The sequence below is a fragment of the Primulina tabacum genome, chromosome 15 (assembly GCF_025594145.1).
Source record: "Primulina tabacum isolate GXHZ01 chromosome 15, ASM2559414v2, whole genome shotgun sequence".
Lineage (NCBI taxonomy): Eukaryota > Viridiplantae > Streptophyta > Magnoliopsida > Lamiales > Gesneriaceae > Primulina > Primulina tabacum.
Genome location: NC_134564.1, coordinates 337065 through 358231, shown reverse-complemented (window position 1 = coordinate 358231; position 21167 = coordinate 337065). Strand labels below are relative to the sequence as shown.

Genomic DNA, 21167 nt, shown 5'->3' with positions numbered 1-21167 from the left:
TATCGTCAAATATTTCGAAAATAAATTATTTTTAAAAACGAGGTTTGCGAATAGGTTAGAATAATAAATTTCCACTATATAATTTATTGGTTCACTCTTACATCAACAATTTCTTTTACCATTGTTAGTTTGAAGATTAATTTGAAATTTTTTGCAGGAATTAACTTTAATTAATGTCATTACTAACATACAACGATATTCACGTACACGTCGATATCGTAACCTAGGAAGAAATTTCGGTGAAAGTGAGATAAATTATCGGTGACAATTGTCTGACCCAAGAATTTGTATACATTGTAAAGCTCTATTGTTTAATGGTGAAATTAACATCAAAATTCTGCTGTAGAAATGGAAATATAAATTTGGATCATATCTCTTCTCCCATTGAATTCCAAGAGTTGTATGCTGCAGATCTAGATAACGAGGAAGGTAGACATTTTCGGCAGTTCATAAGGGCATACAATCATGTTTTCTCTTTTACATCGATGGGAGTCAACATAGATGAGTCGTTAGCAACCAGTACGCGTGGAATTTACATATTTCGTGTCCATGGATCAATATATCACTCGATTGGAAGTCTTTTACCAAATGAGAATTGTAGACCAAGGTACATGCAGATGTGGATTGTAGACACAAATCATAATATCGACAATAGACTTCATGAAAATCCAGAACTAAGACGAGAATTGCTGCTTAAGATTCAAAACATGCTTGATCAACACAATCCATTTGTGCACGTGTTTCAAAAAATTGATAAATGTCAAGACATACTTATCTATAGGCTCATCATCAGGCAACAAAAACCATTATGAACATCAATATAGTTTACCATCAACATCTCAAGTTGCAGCTGTCATTGTTGACAACGAATTTCTAGAAACTTTGAGCAGTTGAGATATTTCTATAAAAGGAATTCGGTGGAAATTTTATCAGCATTCAAGACGTAGTTGGCTATTATGATTCTTTGCAATATCATCTCCTTCGAATTGGAATGAGATAAAGTATCAACTACTTCCTAGGAAATTACCTCAAGACCATCCATATTTGATTACAAGGATATTTCGCTCAAAATTTGAGGAGTTTAAGAAAGACATCGTGGATAGAGGGGTTTCAGGTAAGGTCCGCACTTCATTGAGTATCAACAAAGAGGGCTTCCACATGTTCATATGTTGGTCATATTTGAAAATAATTACAAGTTGTGTACTCCCGGTCACTTTGACTCAATTGTGCCTGCTGAAATACCTTTACAAACAGAAGAACCCAATATATACAAAGCAGTAGTTCATCATATGACACATGGGCCTTGTGGATCAATCAATCCTAATTGTCCATGCATGGTAAATGGTAAATGTAAGAAGAAATTTAGAAAGCCATTTGCGGAATACAAATCTCGAGTAAATGATTCATATCCTTTGTATCGAATATGTGAAGGTGGCCAAGTATCAATTCCCAACAATGGCGACATTTTCATTGCTTATGGTTGGGTTGTCCCGTATAATCCATGGATTTTATTAAAATGTGATTGTCATATTAATGTTGAAGTATGTGGAAAGATTAAATGTGTCAAGTACATATACAAATACATCCATAAAGGCCCTGATCGGGTTGCACTAGAGTTACGAAATGGGTAAAATTGTGATGAAATCCAACAGTACGTGGATGGAAGATGGATTTTTGTGTGAAGCATTGTGGCGAATTTTATCATTTGAGTTCATAGGATGTATACTTCAGTCATTAGGTTACAACTACATACACCAAACCAACATTTGATTTATTTTGACTCCCGACAACACGTAAGTGATCTACTTGCAGATGATGACAGCTCGAAGACTATGCTTACAGAATTTTTCAAAATAAATTGTGATTCTTACTTGACTGGAAAGTATTTATATCAAAAATTTCCAGAATATTACAGATGGATAAAATCTGAAAAAACTGGATTCGTCGAAGAAGCAACAATAAAGTAGTTGGAAGAGTATATGTTGTATAGCCATCTGAAGGTAAGATGTTTTATTTTCGTATCCTTTTAAACTATGTCAAGGGCCCAACATCTTTTGAAGATATGATGAGTGTGAATGGGGTAACATATTCAACATTTAAGGATTCTGCTCAAATGAGAGGATCTCCAACATGATGATTATGTAAAGCAATGTTTGCAAGAAACATGCTCTGTTAGAATGTCATTTTCATTGAGAAGGTTATTTGTATTCATACTAGTGTTCTGTCAAACAACAATAGTTCGAGAACTCTGGGATGAGTTCCATCTTTTCATGTGTGAATATTATGATAAAGAAATTTCATCAAGTAACTTACTCATCAATAAGTTATTGCTTGAGATACGAAGGTTGTTGCATCAGTACAAAAAGGAACTTGATGATTTTGATTTACCATCAATAAGTGCTGAGTTTTTAGAAGATGCACCGCTACCAATAATAATTGAGGATTAGCTTTCTTATCAAATTTTTTATGATGATTTGAGATCTATTGAATGTTTGAATGCTCAACAGAGGATTGCGTTTGACACCATCATAGAAAGTATTATGCATAATCAATCAAAACTTTTCTTTATTGATGGTCCTTGACTTATTGGTTAGAACTTTTTATACCTCTTAATGTTGGTACATTTAAGAAAATTGGGTAAAATTATAATTGTGGTAGCAACATCTAGAATAGCGGCGACATTTTTGTTAGGTGGAAGAACTGCACATTCATTTTTTCAAATTTCACTTAGAACAACCGCATCAACAATTTGCAAAATAAAAAACAGACTGAACTTGCAGATCTAATTAGGCGTGCAACAGCTATAGCATGGAACGAGGCTCCAATGGCAAATCGCTATGCTTTTGAATCCGTCAGTAAGAATTTCCAAGATAGTATGGAAAATCAAATAGCATTTGGAGGGAAGAAGGCAATGGTTTGTGGTTGCGATTTTCGACAAGTGTGACCGGTTGTTAAACAAGGGTCAAAGCCAGAACAAATTGCTGTAAGTATTTCAAGGTCAACATTCCGACATTGCATAAGGATAATACACATTCAACAAAATTTGAGATCTGCTCAAGATATTTAATTCTCGCAATATCTCTTGTGCATAGGTGATGGATTGCAACATTCTGTGAATCGTGATTTCATAAAATTACTAGATTCAATTATCATACCATGAGAAGGTGAGCAATCAATTCAGATGTTGATTGATTCTGTTTTTTCTAATATGGTAAATCATGTTAATGAAGAAAACTATATAGTTGATAGAGCCATCATCACACCAAAAAATGTTGATATCGACAGTATTAATCAAATGTTCATTCTCAAGTTTCCTGAAGAGGAAAAAGAGTATAACTCTTGGGATAGTGTAAAAGACGACAATCACGACCTTTTTCAAGAAGAATTTTTGAATTCCCTTAGTCCAAGTTGTTTGCCACCACATAAAATCATATTGAAAGTACGAAGTCCTATCATGCTTTACAGAAATGTTGTGCCTGAACTTGGTCTATGCAAATGGAACAAGATTAATATGTCACAGTCTTGGTAGAAATTTTATAGATGCTGATATCATAACAAGTTCTCAGAAAGGTACCAAATTCTTTCTACATAGAATACCCTTGAAAAGTAAAGATAATTTTGAATTACCATTTGAGTTGACACGTCAAAATTTTCCCATAAAGCTTAGTTTTGCTTTGACAATAAACAAAGTACAAGGTCAAACAATCCCAAATATTGGCATATTTTTACGTAACCATATGTTCAGCCACAGTCAGCTATATGTAGCACCTTCAAGAGGAGTCTCACCAAATTCTACAAAAATATTGGTAAAAGATGGGAATTTAGAGCGTCCATATGGTGTATTCACAAGAAACGTGGTTTTCAAATACGTATTCCTACCTAATAGAGAATGATAAAGTGTAAGTAAGTCAACTCTCTTTATTGTAAATTTTTCAAAAATACATTAAGTACAAATATTTACAATAATCGTTAAATATATGATATATGTTTCAACCTTAGAATTTGAGGGATGCTAATAAATTCCATTATCTGTGTTCATCCACAGTCAGCTATATGTGGCACCCTGTTTTCTATCCATGCTTTTATCTCTGCCCATGTTTTCTATTTCTCATCCTCTATCTTATCATGTCTCTCGAATAACCATTTTTGGCATGTGTATTACACTTTCTATATTTATTGAACCAAATTTAAAAATTACATGGTTAGTGTCTAATGGATAAACATATTATTTATGATTTTCTGTTTGTTAGTTATGAATTTCCTTTGTGTTTTTTTCGGAAAAGATGAAGGATACTGGTTACAAACAAAGTATTTGTAGAAATTACATACTCAATTCAATGGATCAGATCTACTCGGCCCCCGACTTCATCTGGTTTGTTTTTAACATTAATGAATAAGTTTATGGTCTATAATTTATTATGTTGCTTTATTTTAGTGATCATATCAAATTTGTTTGTTTGTTTTGATATTGCAGTTGATAATGTAATTATTACAATTCATTTCCAGGTCTGCACACCGAAGTTATCCGTTCTTTCAGGTTCTAAGGAAGGCATAGAAGTTCCGGTGGGATAAGAAGTGTGAGCAAGCTTTTCAAGATCTAAAAAAGCACTTGGCCGAACTACCAATCTTGGTAAAGCCCGAGCCCGGGGAGAAATTATTGGTCTATTTATCCACCACAGAATACGTTGTTAGCTTTGTACTCATCCGAGAAGAAGGGACAAACCAGAAGCCGGTGTATTATGTCAGTCACGCCCTCAAGGGAGCAGAGCTAAAATACAGTGAAGTTGAGAAAGTAGCCCTTGCTCTAGTAATGACCGCCTGGAAGCTGCGACCTTATTTTCTCTCACACCCAATTGTGGTTCTCACCAACTCCCCACTCAGGAGAATCATGACTCACCCTAAAGTCTCAGGGAGAATGATAAAATGGACAGTAGAGCTCGGAGAATACGACATTGAGTATAAGCCCCGGGTTGCTATCAAAGCCCAAGCATTGACAGATTTCTTGATAGAAATGGTTCAACCAGAAGAGGAGGAAGTATGGAGAGTTTTTGTTGACGATGCATCAAATTCTTTGGGATGCGGGGTCAGAATAGTTCTAATTGCTCCATCAGGAGATAATGTTAAATTAGCTCTACGAATTGATTCCCGAGTCACCAATAATGAAGCTGAGTATGAGGTTGTTCTTGCTGGATTACAAGATGCCAAGGAAGTCGGAGCTTCTCGTGTCATTATTTACTCTGATTCTTAATTGGTTGCCTAGGAAATCAAATGAGCATATGAAGCTAAGGATGAGAAAATATTCAAATATTTGGGACTCATCACAGCCCGGGTGGAATCCCTGACTGATTGGAGCATTGAGCAAATTCCCTGGGATGAAAACGTGGAGGCTGACACCTTGGCCAAAATGGCTGCCTCTTTGTCAGACGTAAGCACCCGGGAGGTCTTATGTTTTACCCGGTTGGTTCTTTCTGTTGAGGAAGATGCACCATCAACCCAGGAGAATTCATGGATGACATCTTTAATCGAATATAGCACTCATGCCAAGCTCATAGAAGACCGAGCGCAAGCATTAAAAATCAAGAAGCAAACACCCATGTTCGTCCTTTTAAATAATGTATTATACAGGAGATCATACTAGGGTCCTTTGCTCAAGTGTTTAGCGGAGGGTGAAGTGGAGTATGTCCTCCGGGAGATTCATGAGGGATGCTGTGGTGAACATCTCGGGGGAGCAGCCCTGGCTCGGAAATCGATAATAGTCGAATTCTGGTTGCCCAAGATGAATCAAAATGCCACCCAGCTTGTTCGAGCGTGTAAAGCTTGCCAGTATCATTCTAACTTTCAATACAGTCCAGCTGTTATTATGCAACCTATCTCGGCATCATTTCCCTTTGATCAATGGGGCATGGATATTATGGGATCTTTCTCTGTAGCCCGGGCTCAGAAGAAGTTTCTTTTGGAGGCTGTGGACTATCTCTAAGTGGGTGAAAGTCGAGCCTTTGGCTAAGATTACTGAGGATGAGGTGATGAAATTTCTCTGGAAAAATATTGTTTGCAGATTTGGTATCCCTAGAAGATTAATTCAGACAATGGGAGACAGTTCCAGGGGAAGAAAATCATGTCTTGGTGCCGAGAAATGAAGATCACTCAATCTTTTACCTCGGTAGCCTACCCACAAGCCAATGGCCAAACTGAGGTAACTAACGGAATTATTGTACAAGCGTTAAGGACCCGACTTCAAGGAAAAGGTAAAGACTAGTTTGAAGAATTGCCAAGTGTACTATGGGCATACATGACTACACCTCGGATATCTGCCAGGAAACTCCGTAGATATGGCTCGGAAGCAGTTTTGCCTGTGGAAATTGGACAGCCTTCTGCGAGTGTAGAATCTTACCCAAACAGTAATTATCAAACCCGGGCCATTGAGCTTGATCTGGTGGAAGAAAAGAGAGATCGGGCAGCCATCCGAATGAAAGCCTATCGAAGCCACATTATGAGATCATATAATAAGCATGTTTGGTCACGAGATTTCCAGGTTGGAGATCTGGTCATGAAGAAAGTGAAACCAGTTGGTGATGTGGGAAAACTGGAAGCTCGTTGGGAAGGACCTTTTAAGATAATTCAGAGAGTTAGCTCGGGATCAGCCTTTTATCTGGAAGATTCTCAGGGACACTCTCTCAAGAGACCATGGAACGCATTTCATTTGAAGAAATATTATGCTTAAAAGCTCTCTTGTATATATTAATCTGTACATCAAATAAAATGAGGATTATTCAAGGAAATACTGTTCAAGCCCAGGGACGCGTACCCTGGCCCGGGGACCCGTATCACGGTCTTTACTAAGTCCAGGGACCCGTACCCTGGCCCGGAGACCCGTTGCCCGATCATTTACTAAGTACAGGGACCCGTACCCTGGCCCGGGGACCCGTACCCTGGTCATTTACTAAGTCCAAGGACCCGTACCCTGGCCCAGGGATCCGTACCCCGGCCATCTGCTAAGCAGAGCCCTCAGGGGTATGTCCACGAATCTAAAACAAGATATTCTTGGTACTATTATTATACAAAAACTCGATTTTCTTAGGATATTTAAGAAAGCCCGAGTCGTTTCTAATACTTGGGAGATATTCTCGACGTCTCCTACTTGTCCAGCCAGAATACCAGGAAGAAAACAAATGAAAAAGGACAAAATATATGTTTCATTAAACAAAATGGGAAAATACATTGTGCCCGGAAGCCCGGGAAGAAAAATAAAACCTATTATCTAAGCCTCTGATTCTGGTTTATCTTTCTCTTCCTCTTCATCCTCCAGGAGAGAGGCAGCAGCTTTAAACAGGTCAGGAAAATCTTCCCGGTCAGGAGGAACAAGGCCTTCCTCTTGAAACTGCTCGAGACATTTGTTGAAGCCTAGGTCAAAATAAACGAAGGCTTTGTCAGCCACCATATTCTTAAACTCTCGGGACTTCAAAAATTGATCCATCTTGTCTTCCTAGGAAGTATTCGAAAGCTCCAGAGCAGCAATTGCCTCTTCAGCTCAAGCCCGAGAAGATTCCGCTTCTTCCCGGTCCGCTCGCGCCACTAGACAAACGGTCTCTAAGTTATAATCGTACTCCTTCTAGGACGATTCCAACTCGGATCGGGTCGTAGCAAGCTCCGCACTGGCCAGATCCAACTGCTGCTTCCAAGTGGCCTTCTCCCGGTGTAAATCTTGCTCGTGAAGCCTGTTGGAACATTTCATGTTCGCAATCTTAATTTTGATGTGAACAAAACTTGTTTTTTTGTTTTTAATAATCTACCTTAGTGCGCAGATAACCGAAACTGAAAGCATCAACTGATCAACCAAACTAGACCAGTTCAACTGATGTGTCGTAAATGAGTTCAACTGATTGTTCACTTGATAGGTGATTCAGCAGGAGAACCTCAAAAGCCCGGCCAGCTGAAGGAGTGTTCAACTGATGAAGAGCCCAACTGAACAAGAGTGAAACAAGTTCAACTGACGAGTCAACTGATTTCACCAGCCTAACTGAAGACTAGTTTAGAACATCAGTTTGGAGCAATCAGTTGCAGATCAAGACAAGCTGAAATAGGTGGAATCCAGCTGTGAGAAAAGGTAGAAAAACATTTGTCCACTAAAAGGACAATAATGGACGTTGCATCAGAGCTTAAAGACAAAAGTGTTCCAGAAAGAACAAGACAAATTTCGAGGAACAGATTCAAAATGCAACGGATACAATAATTGAGTCTCACTGTACGATCAAACTTCGCGCCTATAAATAGAGGGTGAAAATCAGTGAAGATATCTACAACACAAGAGAGAAAAGAAAAGGGCACGCTTCAAAGTCATATCAGCTTAAGAGAGAAGCATTCAGCCCAGTCGAGGGAACACTTAAACGTGTTATGAGCTTTAGATTAGAAGCATATTTCTCTCAGTGTGTGAGAACACTTTCAGGTAGTTTTCAGAGATCAGTTCTCACACACATACACACACCACCACTCAAATACAGTCTTGCACAAAGATGTTAAACTTGTGTATGTAGTCTTTCTCATATAGACATTAAAGAAGTGTTGACTAGAAGGTGTTGTCTTCAGTATAGTCTAGGAGTTCAGTTAAGGCAGTGGGTAAGTCCTAAGCTGGGTGAGTTTATACAAGTATTTGTATCGTTCAAAGTCTTCTAGTGAATCATACCCGAAATGGTAGAAGGGGTGACGTAGGAGCAGTTGAAGTATCCGAATATCCATAAACATATCTTGTGTATTTAACTATTGTTTTCCAACTGATTTAACTAGTTAGAGCATCTGTTGGTTCAATTCTCACCATAACTGAACTAATGAATGCAAAAACTAATCTAGTCTTTTGGTCATTCGGTTACACAAGATATACAAATATATCAGTGTTTCTTAACGAATGATTATTTCGAGTATTTTTCGCTTGATTCTATACCAAACTCGATCTAACTCATCGGTATATACATTCTTAGAACACGAGCTATTGCAACTCTTGGAGAATATTTTGTTTGAAGTACCTCAAGGTGCTATGCAAACTATCCTTAAATTGGTATCAGAGCTAGTTGTTCTAAAAAGGACATTTGAAAATTGATATTTTGAAAATGTTATTTAAAATGAATTTCAAAATCCTCTCAAATATTTTATGCGTTTGTTATGAGGAGAGAGAAGGTTCATGGCTCAGCAACTAACATTGTAGCCACTTCTCTCGATTCATTAACTTCGTTGTTTTAAGTAGCTTGCAGGGTGTAGAGTTCAACTGACAGCAGTTCAACTAAACTGCTCAAAGGACATTATTTCAGTTGCAAGTCTACCAGTCCAACTGATCATCAAACAAAACCCAACTACTAGCTGAAACTGATGAGTTAAGTGGAGCTTAATCATCAGAAGTGTCGCCGCTTAATTGCCATATCAGATCAAATATAGATGATCAATGCGGTTCAGCACCAGTTGAGTCCAGTTTGAGTCAGCTCGACCAGTTAGCCAGCACAGAGATCAAGTCCAAAGGCAAATTAGCTTATCTTCTGGAAAAAAAACTCAAAATATTTGCAGCATTCAAAGCATTCAAGGCGACCAGTTATGTATAATACAAGGGACGCTTATTTGATTAAATAAATATCTTGTTCATCCAGTTAGCCTTTACATAACTGAACTGCTATTTTAATATTTGTTGCCTAAAGTGCTTGATTGATACCAAAACTTCATTAATTGCGTAAATGATTATATTTTTTAAGGGAGTTTTTCATTCAGTTTCTGAGTGGGAGTTTTGTTTAGAACTATCCCTCGAACTGAAAAACTGTTTTCAAATTATTTCATTTAGTTGTTGAGGGGGAGCGTTTCTTTCTGCTATTCCTCGAACTGAAAAACTTTTCTTTAAAAAGCTTTTCTTTATTTCTTTGATTCTCTCTTTGGGGAAAACTTCTTTTAACTTCAATTGTTCAAGTTTTGTGATCATCAAAAAGGAGGAGATTGTTGGAACATTTCATGTTCGCAATCTTAATTTTGATGTGAATAAAACTTGTTTGTTTGTTTTTAATAATCTACCTTAGTGCGCAGATAACTGAAACTGAAATAATCAGTTACGAGCCAAAACTGAAGCTGTCGAAGACGCCAACTGAAAGCATCAACTGATCAACCAAACTAGATCAGTTCAACTGATGTGTCGTAAATGAGTTCAATTGATTGTTCAGTTGATAGGTGGTTCAACAGGAGAACCTCAGAAGCCCGTCCAGCTGAAGGAGTGTTCAACTGATGAAGAGCCCAACTGAAGATCATTTCAACTGCTTCAACTGAACAAGAGTGAAAATAGTTCAACTGACGAGTCAACTGATTTCACCAGCCTAAATGAAGACCAGTTTAGAACATCAGTTTGGAGCAATCAGTTGCAGATCAAGACAAGCTGAACTAAGTGGAATCCAGCTGTGCGCAAAGGTACAAAAACATTTGTCCAGTCAAAGGACAATAATGGACGTTGCATCAGAGCTTAAAGACAAAAGTGTTCCAGAAAGAACCAGACAAACTTCGAGGAACAGATTCAAAATGCAACATATACAATAATTGAGTCTCACTGTACGATCAAACTTCGCGCCTATAAATAGAGGGTGAAGATCAGTGAAGATATCTACAACACAAGAGAGAAAAGAAAAGGGCACGCTTCAAAGTCATATCAGCTTAAGAGAGAAGCATTCAGCCCAGTCGAGGCAACACTTAAACGTGTTATGAGCTTTAGATTAGAAGCATATTTCCCTCAGTGTGTGAGAACACTTTCAGGTAGTTCTCAGAGATCAGTTCTCACACACATACACACACCACCACTCAAATACAGTCTTGCACAAAGATTTTAAACTTGTGTATGTAGTCTTTCTCATATAGACATTAAAGAAGTGTTGACTAGAAGGTGTTGTCTTCAGTATAGTCTAGGAGTTCAGTTAAGGCAGTGGGTAAGTCCTAAGCTGGGTGAGTTTATACAAGTATTTGTATCGTTCAAAGTCTTCTAGTGAATCATACCCAAAATGGTAGAAGGGGTGACGTAGGAGCAGTTGAAGTATCCGAATATCCATAAACATATCTTGTGTATTTAACTATTTAACTATTGTTTTCCAACTGATTTAACTAGTTAGAGCATCTGTTGGTTCAATTCTCACCATAACTGAACTAATGAATGCAAAAACTAATCTAGTCTTTTGTTCATTCAGTTACACAAGATATACAAATATATCAGTGTTTCTTAACGAAGGATTATTTCGAGTATTTTTCGCTTGATTCTATACCAAACTCGATCTAACTCATCGGTATATACATTCTTAGAACACGAGCTATTGCAACTCTTGGAGAATATTTTGTTTGAAGCACCTCAAGGTGCTCTGCAAACGATCCTTCAAAGCCCTTTTATCCGGCCCACTTCTACCAGGAGTTGGTTGTGCATTTCCCGAGCGGTTGCAGCTTGGGAATTGGCTCTCTTTGCTTTAGCAGCCACATGCTCATAAGCCGAGATGAGCATCTGCAAGCCCTGCAATCAAAAGAATGATTAAGAATTGGCACATGACCGAGTAAAAAGAATAAAGGCAACTTATTGAGAAGGACCGAGCAAACCCCTCATAAAGTTTTTGGTTGGAATGAAGTCCCCTGAGATGCTCGATTTCCTCGGGACGAAGAAGACCCCGCACCATCCTGATAAGATCCGTTCTGATGTCGTCGCCAAAAATGTTTTGTAAGACCAGGGGAACCTCACCCTGTGAAGCAAAAAGATCGGTAGGTGAGCCGGTTGGGAGGTGTGACCGAGCATGTATCTCGGGCCCTTCCTCGAGTATGGTGATCAAGGGAGCCGTGTCAGTAATTGGTTCCCGAGAGGCTTTTCTCTTGCGGTGATTCAGAGGAGCCGGATCCCACTCGCTGATAAAAGAAGTGGTCCCCTCCAAGTTTGGGGCAGTTTCTTCCGGGACTCAGCCTCAGCCCCGACCCGGCGTTCCTCTTGCTCCTGATCTTCTCGAGCCCTTTTCTCAGCTCAAGCTTGCTTCTGTTCGGGCTTTTTCCGGGCGGCCGCTTCAAGGAGACTAGCCTTGATCATCTCTTCCTCTTCTGCACCAAAGATAAGAGAGAAAATAAAACATAAGGAAATGATCGAGATCAAGGGAAAGTAATTTACTAGCCTGGCCAAATTCATTTATTATCTAGTCCACAGGGTCAGTAGGCCGGGGCCCTATCCCATAATGAACCAGCAGGAATAAAAGAAATGAAAGACGGAATGATTAATTAGAAGACTCTTCATAAGGAACAAAATAAAGTAGCTGTCATAATCCTAAAAGCATTAGGTTGGAGATGGTTAATTGGGACCCCAAAGAACCGGCCAACCCCTTCGAAAAAATAGTGAACCGAAAACCGGAGCCCACTCTTATGCCGTTCTACAAAGAAGGCTTGGAAGCCCGGTGGTGGGGTGTCCTCGTGATCGTTGGACTCGGGGATGATGATTTTGTAATTAGGAGGGATTGAGCCTAGAGATCTAATGTCTTCAGAGGCCACGAGATAAAGGGTAGAAGTTACTGTAGAGAACCACAAGGGCGTTGTAACCTTATCTTTTCCTCTGTCCTGGGAACCAGCTGGTCGGGAAGAAGATTTCATGGTTTTTTCTTTTTTTTGGAAGAGGGCGGAAAGTTGGAATGGGGATGGCTATAGGATGTGGACGGAAGTCTCATAAGGGGTCGGGGAGTTGTTTTTCGACAAGCCCTCGACGTTCTTACCAGAGGTGGAAGAATTGGAATTCGACATAACTAAAAAAGAAAAGGAGAGGAGGCAGAGAATAAGGAAAGATGAACTTACGAGGTGAAGATGGTGATGAGTGACTGGTAACAAAGATTGCCAGAGCTAAGAAAACACGTCGCCGGAGGAGAGAAGATGAAGTTGAAGAGAATTAAGGAGCAAAAGGTGAAAAGTCAAAAGTAAACCTAGGACAAAGATGTATATAGGAAGAAAATGATTAATCTGAACAGTTGATCGCAAATCAATTGGACGGTTGCGATTTACGTGGGGAAATGTGAAAAGACAGGCTCGAAATACGAGGCGTTATGATGATTAATTTTCTCGGAATACGAAAAATTTATGGCGGCTCAAGATTCTAGGGCTTACGTCAGCACCAATGAAATAACAGCAGTCCTACCAGCCCGAGAAAGCTAAACGACAAAATAATGTCATGCCCCGGGACGGGGGTTGGTTGACACTGGCGTTGCTCTCAAATTTACATTCGAAAACAACAAGCCTCAGAAGTACATAATTCATAAACCAGTCTTTTTATTCATAAATACTGAATATTTCAATGTCTGATACAAACTCAATGCCAAATATTTTACAGCGGAAATGTAAAACAAAATATAAAAGTATCTTAACAGATTCAACGGAATAAACATAAACTAGAACTGATAAACAACGGTCTTCTTCACCAGCCCAGAATTGAATCTGCTCTTCTTCTTCTAACTTTTCTTCCTCGTTCTTATCTGAGATGAGTTTGGTGGGTAAGTGATATGATTGTCACTCAGTAAGCAGGGGCGGGAATAACTCCCAGTTTTTGAAATCGTTTTCAACAGAAACAGTAATACAGGAATACATAGAAACTCTTATTTTCAGAACAGAAATCAGAATTCAGAAATCACATGTTTCAGAACAGAAATCAGAATTAGTAAGTACTGAGCACGTTAGTGAATTTCATGGCTAAACTGATATCAGTCCCCTATATGTTCTCTCCTCTAAGGGGTGAGGCCAGAATCATAATCAGAATTCAGAAATGTTCAGAATATATATTCCTACCATTAGTTAACTAGGGAGTTTCAGTGCTTCAAAATCATATATCAGAAATTAAACATACAGAAACTGTGCTTTAAAACAGAATTATCAAACTGATTTCAAGATATTTATATATAAGCCCACTTACCGTAGTTTGCTTAAAGAATTTCTGTTGAAGTCTGGAAATCTGCTTGCCTCGCTACTGGATTTTACAGCTTCGAAAAATGCACTCTCTTAGCTCTAATTTCAAGTGATAACTCAAGATTTTGGTAACATCAATTTCAGAGATTGAGGGTGCTATTTATAGGCCATGATCTCACTGTTAGCCTTCCAATTAATGACCATAATCTGCCATTAACAGCCTTTATTACATGTTAAATGCTTCAGTTACAAGTCCTGAGCAGAATTAGTAACTGTCTGCTGGAATCTCGTTCTTCTGATGCTGGATTCTATCTGCTGGAATTCTATATGCTGGAAAATATCAACTTCTGAAATATTAGCTGATGCTGGAATTATTAGCTTCTGCTGGAATTTTCCTTTGCTACTGAATATTGCTAGCTGCTAGAAATATTAACTTCTGCTGGAGTTTTGCATTGCTGCTGAAATGCTGGAAATTCAGGTTCTCACATTTTCCATGACCTGGCACAGAAGACTAATCGGGACAGCGAGTATGAATCTAGCCCGACTATTTAAGGAGGGAGTGATGATATCCCCGGGATAGCCCGGGCTGTGCCCAGGTCGTGGATGACCCGAGACAATTGACGATGCTCCCATAAGAGCCCAGGTCATGAACGACCCGGGATACTGAATGGATGGCCCAGATCAGGGTAAATTTGCAGGAAGGGTTCATCAGAGCCGGGCAGGTGAACGCCCGGGACATTTTCTCCTCAGGCTATTGGATGCTCGGGCTCTCGTGAAAGTTCTTGGGAACGTCTTCCTCGGGCTACCAAGATGTGAGCACAGCACTCAAGTGTGCTAGTGAAATAAGATGTGGGCGGTTGTCCCATTCTAACACCGATCCAAGTGGTTGGCCAAATCAGACCAGGAGGATGTGACTATTGTGTGACTTGGTGTGTCAGAATGTATGATATGATCAGCCGCCATGCTATAATTAGTAGATAGCATGCAGAACGAGGTCATCATCATTTCTCCTGCTATAAATACTAGGTTCTCTCTTTGTATTTAATTCATTCACATATTGAATACACCAGCATTCATTACTCTTTTATTCAAATCCTTTCATCCACAACAATATCACAACTATCACTTGGTTACATTGGTCCCTTTGTTGAATCACACTGACTTAAGCATCGGAATGACCATGCCGGATACCCTTCCGGCGCCCATTCACTTATCTTCTTGATCGCAGGTCTCTATAATTACCCGAGAAAGAAACCTCTTGTTCAGATATTCACACTGCTCCTATTTCCCTCATCATCTTGATAGCAGATCCGGTGGAGTGCCCGACCCGGCTCATCCTTTTTCTCGGATCGCATCCATATTCAAGCCTATCAAGATCAACACAAATCTATATATATTAAAGAATAATTGATACACAAGAGATGCATCGGTTGAAAATTCCAGAAAATCGAGACAAGCAATACACGCAAGAATGTACAAAAGAACTCACAAAGAAGAAGCATCGTAATTATACTGTGTTGCCGTTGAGTGTTGGAGACATATGAACACAACAATTTTTGGCACATCGTCTTGCATTCCTTGGTTTCGTTTTAAGTCTGGTTATTTGTTTTAGGATGCATTTTGTTTTCTCACATGGTTGAGGAAATTAGTTTTTCATTGAATCAGCTGACTTTATGTTTTCTAGTAACTATTTTGCTCCAAGACATCACACACAAGTATTTATATTTTTGCATAATTATTTTTTAGTTATTTTAATTAAGTTAGTGATTTGTTTATTTTGTTATTCTGTTGCATGTTGTTCACCAATCGTACCCACCTTCGTGTCCAATGATGTATCACTCACTTATTGGATGTGATGATGTATATCAAAATTGTATATCCAATACGTGAGTGTCATCTTATTGTGAGCATACGGGTTGGCACGGTTGGTGAGCAGCATAGCAAAACTACACACACACACACACACACACACACACACACACACATATATATATAGTTTTGATATGTTATACACTCATCATGCACATTTATGTACCAACGGATGAGGTGACACTCATCTATTGTATGTAATGAACATATCAAAATTGTACATCCAATAGATAAGTGTCACATCATCGGTGCTCACATAAATATGTACAGTGAGTTTACAGAATATCAAAACTGTGTGTGTATATATATATTTGTTTAAATAATAATAATAATAATATCGATACAAATATCTCTATATACATATGTATATCAAATAATGGCCTCGATTTATTATATATAAAATAATTTTCAAGTGTCAGGCAAAAGAACAGAGGTGTAATTAGTTGGTCGGTTAGCCTTTTCTTTGTTTGGCAGTTAGATTAACGTTATATAATTAACATGTAGAGATATAGATTGACAATTAATATTAAATGGTGTTTGATTATGGTGGTACCATCAATAATAATAACCACAAATATTCAAAATATCCCGATACATATCGCACTAAAACATTATTTTGATGATTGAAACAAATCTTAGTCAATCCCATTATTATATGGAAATGAATGGTTTATGGTCTCCACCATCCCTCATAAAAAATACTAATTTTGAATATTAAAGAAACCATGATATTTAATATCATCACAAGGTTTTCTGCTCCTCTAAACAAATTCACTGCTAAAAGCCTATTATAGTTTCCCATTCGAGAAAACGACTTTTGAACTGAAACCGTATTCTCTCCGGCTTCTCCAACCTTGCACCAAAATTACGTGAGAAGTCATTTTGGTGCAAGGTTTATTGCTCCAATGGGGGTGCTATCTTTTGCACCAAGATAGCGCCCCACCTTCCATTGCACCAAATTTGGCGAAATTGGGTGCCATAATTTTTTATTTATTTATAAATTTATTTATTTTTAATAATTATTAATAATATACAAAAAATAATCTAATATTTGTTTTTTTAATTTAATAATTTTATATTTAGCAAAAACAATTAACTATAATTAATTATTAATTTTATAAGTAAATGTTTAATTATTAAATGTTTTAATATTTATTTATTTATGTTAATTATTAATAATTAAGAATATTTCGAGAATATTCGGGTTGGAGATGTATCTTGTATTTGGTGCAAAAATCGTACTACTTTAATATAAAATTTACACCAAAATAGATTTTGTGGTTGAAGATAGCCTAAGACTAACAACCCATGAAGGTCTAAACTCTTTAGGTGAAGAGTGCTGAATGAAGAATATTCGTGTTTTTGGTCCACAAAATTGAGAGCAGCTTCGATCAATCATCTGTGTCTGTATAATTCAAGCCCAACTGCTTGTCGGGTTACTCCAACAAAATTGAATCCCAAAAGAGTATCTCGAAATAATTGAACGAGGATGCGACTTAAATTTCAGCAATTATTTTTGACTATTTTGTTTTAATTTAACAAGTTCGTCAAGTTTGAGAATCGAGTTGTTTAGCACATTACTTTAACCCAAAACTAAAGCAAAGTTTTGAAACTGTTGTCGGCAAGAAAGACCCTCTAATATTTGCGTACTACGAAAGCATAAATTTCATATCAATGGGCAACAAACCAGATGAAAATCATACTCTAACAAAAAGAGCCAAAATTATCAAACCCTGCATTTTTAATAGTGATGATTATATCAGGCTCAGCTTCAAATATGTACAGTAACTTCGGAACGTTAAACCTTCGCTGCCAGGGTTCTAAAAGACACCGACTAAAAACGTCTAGGCGGCTAAGTGCAGAGCGGTCGCCTACTCTCCAGATTTTTAGATCCGTCTAGGTGACCACCTAATGTAATATATAAAACTTTCGTATTTTTTTATTTTTTAGAAAAGATTGTTTGACATATTTTTTAATCAATTTGTATAGGATAAAGATGATGATATGCCATTAATTTTGAGTTAGAATTTGATATAGAGGAATTATTGGAGAAATATTGAGATAAACAAGAAAATTTTGATATTTAGATAAAAGTAAAAACCGCCTAGGCATTAGGCAGTGGGTGGAGCCCAACAACCGCCTACCGCTTTTTAGAACATTGGTCATTGTACCGCTTTTTAGAACATTGGTCATTGCACGTATCTTCATCATCCATCGAGTCTTTTAACTTTTGCAGCCAGTTCATGTATTGATCTTGCTCCTTTCTGTGTAAGTGAAGGAGGACAAAGTTTGTAAAATTTTCCTCGATTCCTCTTGATGCAAGAAATTGCTTCAGCTCACGTTGGAGTGTCGGATCCAAGTCACTGTATAAAGGATATCAGTAAGATAAGAAATCAACACTGAAAAATTCTACAAAGATTAAAAAATTACTCTGAAAATTTCGAGCCAAAGAAATTTGTTAGCTTGTATATAAAGTCATCTAAAAACATCTTTCTTCTAGGATATATGTAAGGATCGATTTCATTCAAACCAGATAAATTTATATTCACCAAAAGCGTTAGAAACAAGAATAAATGGAAACGTAAAAGCTGAGTGAAGAGCAAGCGTGAGAACTTTCTCACCCTTCTCATTTCCCTCTCTTCTCTCTTCTAGGTGACTTATCTGCTTAAGAACACGTATATACAGGAAACGATTTTTACAATTCCACTACATGTCACCCTGTGAAATGTTTTAAGTATGATGTTTATCTCGTTAATGATTTGGTCAGTTATTACATCAGCAGAAAGTAGTTGGACTGTTGAACCAATCTTATGAATACTATATTTCTGAATTTTTGCACCATTTGATACTTCCTCATTTAAACAACTCTATTGCAACAACTGAAAAGACAACAGAATATAGACATTAAATACCTGAATATAGGGCCTCTATACACTGAAGAATCAAGACATGATATCGATTGAATATATTGTGCTTTCCGAATGTCAAAGTCAGACCTATCTTCTCCAATACTAGATGCTACACAGTCGAAGTGCAAGATGGAGTTCAACCCTGTCTTTTTCACACAAATTTTCATCAAAGCTTCTCTCGGAAATTTACTGTCTCCTTGAAATGCCTCACGACCCAACAAAGCTGAAACGGCAACTTCTTCCCCGGCTGAACCTTTTTTCCGTAAAACCACATCTTGGGACCATGGTGAGTCCCACTCTAATATGAAATCTCCAGAGGAACCAATTCCACAGCCCTGTATTCATTTTAGCACGTGTACAAATTAAAATATCGAAAATGTAGCCAATTCAACAATGAAGCTCACCATTGTTGGCAATTCTATAAATTTCCTAGAACCCTACTTTTTCACAGGCAAATATTCATGTCTCAAATCAGACTGATCGGCAATGCCAACTCCTTTTCCATCAACACCCAAGGCTTTTCCTACCTGAAACCAAGAAGTGCTCTTGCAATACATTGAAACCATTTGAGAGATAAATGCACGTCTTGCCTTCTAATACAACTCAAATTTCTTGGTCTAATGACAATCTAAAACGATTTGATTTGATTTTCTTTTCTTTTTAAGCAATTTGCCAATTTCCACAACTAAGGACGGCTAGAGGAGGGGCACAGTAAAATTTCAGTCATTCAAGATACAAGTTACCTAACAAATCCCAGACCGAGTTCGCATTTGTGAGCAAAAAGATCAAAGAATTTCCTCATGAGTTCTAAAACTGTCAACTCAATTTGCCTATCTATAAAACAGGATGAGTAGCAGGGAGAGATTTCATTCAATACGCAAGGGGAAAGAAAAAGCGTCTCAATTGCCTATTTATACTTGCACAATTTTCAAAGATTCAACCTTTTCTTAGGGATTAATAATATATTCATTCCTATTGTCCACACAATTCGTCCATGACAGTAAATGGAATCGGATTAGCTTCAAACAAGACAGACTCATAGACACATTTTTTATCGTTAAATTTCTGATTATGGAATGGGTACCTGGAATCGGATGGAAGAAAGTTCATGGTTGAGTTCGGATTTCAAAACTTTGAGCAAATCCAAATCTTGAATTGATTTACTAGCTTTTCGCAGCAGGTGGGTCACTCTCGGCATAATTCTCCAACCTTTAATCTTCGTTTTACAGAGGAAGATCACAATGGGGCTAGGACCCAGAGAACTAACGATCTCCAATACCTATACAATACACTTCAGATAAATTAGGGTCGACCCGTTTCGCGGTGAACCGAAATTTCTGGATTAGAATTTACAAGAGGAGAAGGGTGTAATTGAAAGGGGAAATGAATAAACCAAGCTCTAATTTCCATTTCGAATCGGTCTTCATGTCAGCATTTTATGGCAAGGACTTCCTATTTTAATTATTTTAGTTTTAACTCCTCGCAAAATGTCCAAATTAAAATATTCTAAATTTTGATTCATACATTGATTTCGATCTTTTTTAATCACTTGAAAATTTAGCATCTTTATTTGTGAATCTACTACCTGAAATTGTTTCTTGTTTTTTTTTTCTATCTTTCCTCCCAAAAACATATTTTATTTGAGCAAAATATGTCCTAAATTTCAGCTGGATTATTGTAAGATCTAAAATGCGATAACGTAACACAATTGCATGCAGATCTAAGATAAATGAAAAATGTCTAACTAAATTATTTTAATTGCATTAATTAAATGTGGTAGGCATGTTTACATGTTTAAAATATGATTTTCTATTAGAATGCATAAAACTATGTTTTAAAGGTTATTCGAGACGCGATCGAGGAATGAAGACTGAGGATCGTAAAGGCAAAATATTATTATTAAATGATTATTTTTATATATTTAATATATGGTATATTTTAAATGAGAATTTCGAAAATTGTGTTTTTTGGGATGTTTTTATATGCCGATGCGTATTTTAAACCAGTAATAGATTTTTGACGAAAATAAGAATTTTTTGGAAACTCGGCTAATATTTTTGAAAAATTTCCTAAACGAGATATTTTATCTACTTTATAATGAGCCTATTATACTAAGATTTTTGAGCCAAGCCTTCCACCAAGTATTTTATATCAAAACAAGGTCCCAAAACCCTAACCTACAACACTAAACTCATGCACACCAAGCCTCAAAAAATACTAGGACTCTCCTCTCCCAAGCACATGACCACACATCAGCACCTTCACGTGATTTTGTACAAGGAAATTTCAACAAGCTTCCTCTCCCGTCTCTCCATCAACGTCCCCCGCGTCAAGGATTGAATTTCGCCCGCGAAACACATAAAGGCATGCCTTAATCTTTTTTTACTCATCGTTCATACCATATTATATGTATTTAATCAAGTTTTCATGAAAAATATGATACCCTTCTTGTATTTTCGTTTTCATGGTATATACATG

At 37.5% G+C, this 21167-nt stretch overlaps 2 protein-coding genes across 3 annotated transcripts; one reads left to right on the top strand and one right to left on the bottom strand.

Moving 5' to 3' along the window:
- The first annotated feature begins 6289 nt into the window (after window positions 1–6289).
- On the top strand, window positions 6290–6721 carry LOC142527047 (uncharacterized). Its single transcript, XM_075631751.1, has one exon. The coding sequence runs from the start codon at window positions 6290–6292 to the stop codon at window positions 6719–6721; it is 432 nt and encodes a 143-aa protein (XP_075487866.1).
- An 11064-nt stretch (window positions 6722–17785) lies between these two features.
- Window positions 17786–20086, bottom strand: LOC142527909 (mitochondrial acidic protein mam33). Of its 2 annotated transcripts, XM_075632905.1 has the most exons (4): window positions 19774–20086; window positions 19094–19216; window positions 18693–19024; window positions 17786–18143 (listed from the first exon to the last, which is right to left on the bottom strand). In XM_075632905.1, the coding sequence occupies exons 2-4, from the start codon at window positions 19094–19096 to the stop codon at window positions 17921–17923; spliced, it is 558 nt and encodes a 185-aa protein (XP_075489020.1). In that variant the 5' UTR covers window positions 19097–19216; window positions 19774–20086; the 3' UTR covers window positions 17786–17920. The 2 variants fall into 2 exon arrangements, with proteins under 2 accessions (XP_075489020.1, XP_075489018.1); XM_075632903.1 differs by lacking the exon at window positions 19094–19216 and having other exon boundaries at window positions 19774–20083.
- Window positions 20087–21167: the final 1081 nt, after the last annotated feature.

Coding starts and splice junctions, on each gene's coding strand:
- LOC142527047 (XM_075631751.1), top strand. CDS start 6,290: ATGACTACACCTCGGATATCTGCCAGGAAACTCCGTAGATATGGCTCG.
- LOC142527909 (XM_075632903.1), bottom strand. CDS start 19,887: ATGCCGAGAGTGACCCACCTGCTGCGAAAAGCTAGTAAATCAATTCAA. Junction 19,025..19,773: donor TTTCTTCCATCCGATTCCAG/GTACCCATTCCA, acceptor AAATGAATACAG/GGCTGTGGAATTGGTTCCTC. Junction 18,144..18,692: donor TATAGAGGCCCTATATTCAG/GTATTTAATGTC, acceptor TCCTTTATACAG/TGACTTGGATCCGACACTCC.